Source organism: Bactrocera latifrons, unplaced genomic scaffold, assembly GCF_001853355.1.
Source record: "Bactrocera latifrons isolate USDA-ARS-PBARC rearing strain unplaced genomic scaffold, ASM185335v1 scaffold_356, whole genome shotgun sequence".
Taxonomy (NCBI): Eukaryota; Metazoa; Arthropoda; class Insecta; order Diptera; family Tephritidae; genus Bactrocera; species Bactrocera latifrons.
This window is the reverse complement of record NW_017536997.1, coordinates 227,946-228,637: the sequence shown is the minus strand read 5'-3', so window position 1 is coordinate 228,637 and position 692 is coordinate 227,946. Positions and strand designations below refer to the sequence as shown.

The 692-nt window shown below is 33.7% G+C and overlaps 1 protein-coding gene across 1 annotated transcript; it reads right to left on the bottom strand.

Annotated features, from left to right (window-relative positions):
• Positions 1-215: 215 nt before the first annotated feature.
• On the bottom strand, positions 216-692 carry LOC108971716. The gene is made up of 2 exons (XM_018937964.1): positions 512-692; positions 216-456 (listed from the first exon to the last, which is right to left on the bottom strand). The coding sequence occupies exons 1-2, from the start codon at positions 661-663 to the stop codon at positions 216-218; spliced, it is 393 nt and encodes a 130-aa protein (XP_018793509.1). The 5' UTR covers positions 664-692.

Below are 692 nucleotides of genomic sequence, written 5' to 3'. Positions count from 1 at the left end.
CTTTCTATTTGTTTTTATTCAAATAGTGTCATTTATCGCCTTTTTTTTTTTATAAATTTTCCCCAATAACTCCAGACATCTGGTCATAAACTACTAAAAAAATAAAGTAAATATTTTTCAGTAAAAGTTTACACCGCATAGCTACTTAGAGTGATCATAGCAATACACGGCGTATGAGTAACACATATTAATGCAANTATAATTTTTTATTTTTATTAATTTTTTAAATATTGCCTAGACTTTTTCGATGGTGGTTGTTCGGGACTAGTGGCATCGCATTCATCGCTATCATGAGTTTCTGAACCACACATAAGGTCAATATGTGACTCCACTGTTGGCCCTTCTGCATCTCCTGAAAATTCTTTATCATCAAGATCATCCCTGTCTTGCCACACAAGTTTACTCCACCAGCAAATTTCCGCAATTATTTCACTCGGCGACTTTTTGCCTATATATCTGTAAGTTTTTGTTTTCTTAAAATGAGTTTGAAAAAATAAAAAATCAGTATTACCTCATTTCAAATGGCATAGCAACTTGATGATAGCGTTCACCTTGTTCATCAGATTCGGTAGCCAATTGTTTGATGAAGTAGTCCAGATGATGATGTAAATAATGGATTTTCAAGGACATGTGGACACCAATTTCCGAGAATGCTCTTAACATCCTTGCGACAGAAACATAGTAGTTTTTAG

Coding starts and splice junctions, on each gene's coding strand:
- LOC108971716 (XM_018937964.1), bottom strand. CDS start 663: ATGTTAAGAGCATTCTCGGAAATTGGTGTCCACATGTCCTTGAAAATC. Junction 457..511: donor GCTATGCCATTTGAAATGAG/GTAATACTGATT, acceptor AAAAACTTACAG/ATATATAGGCAAAAAGTCGC.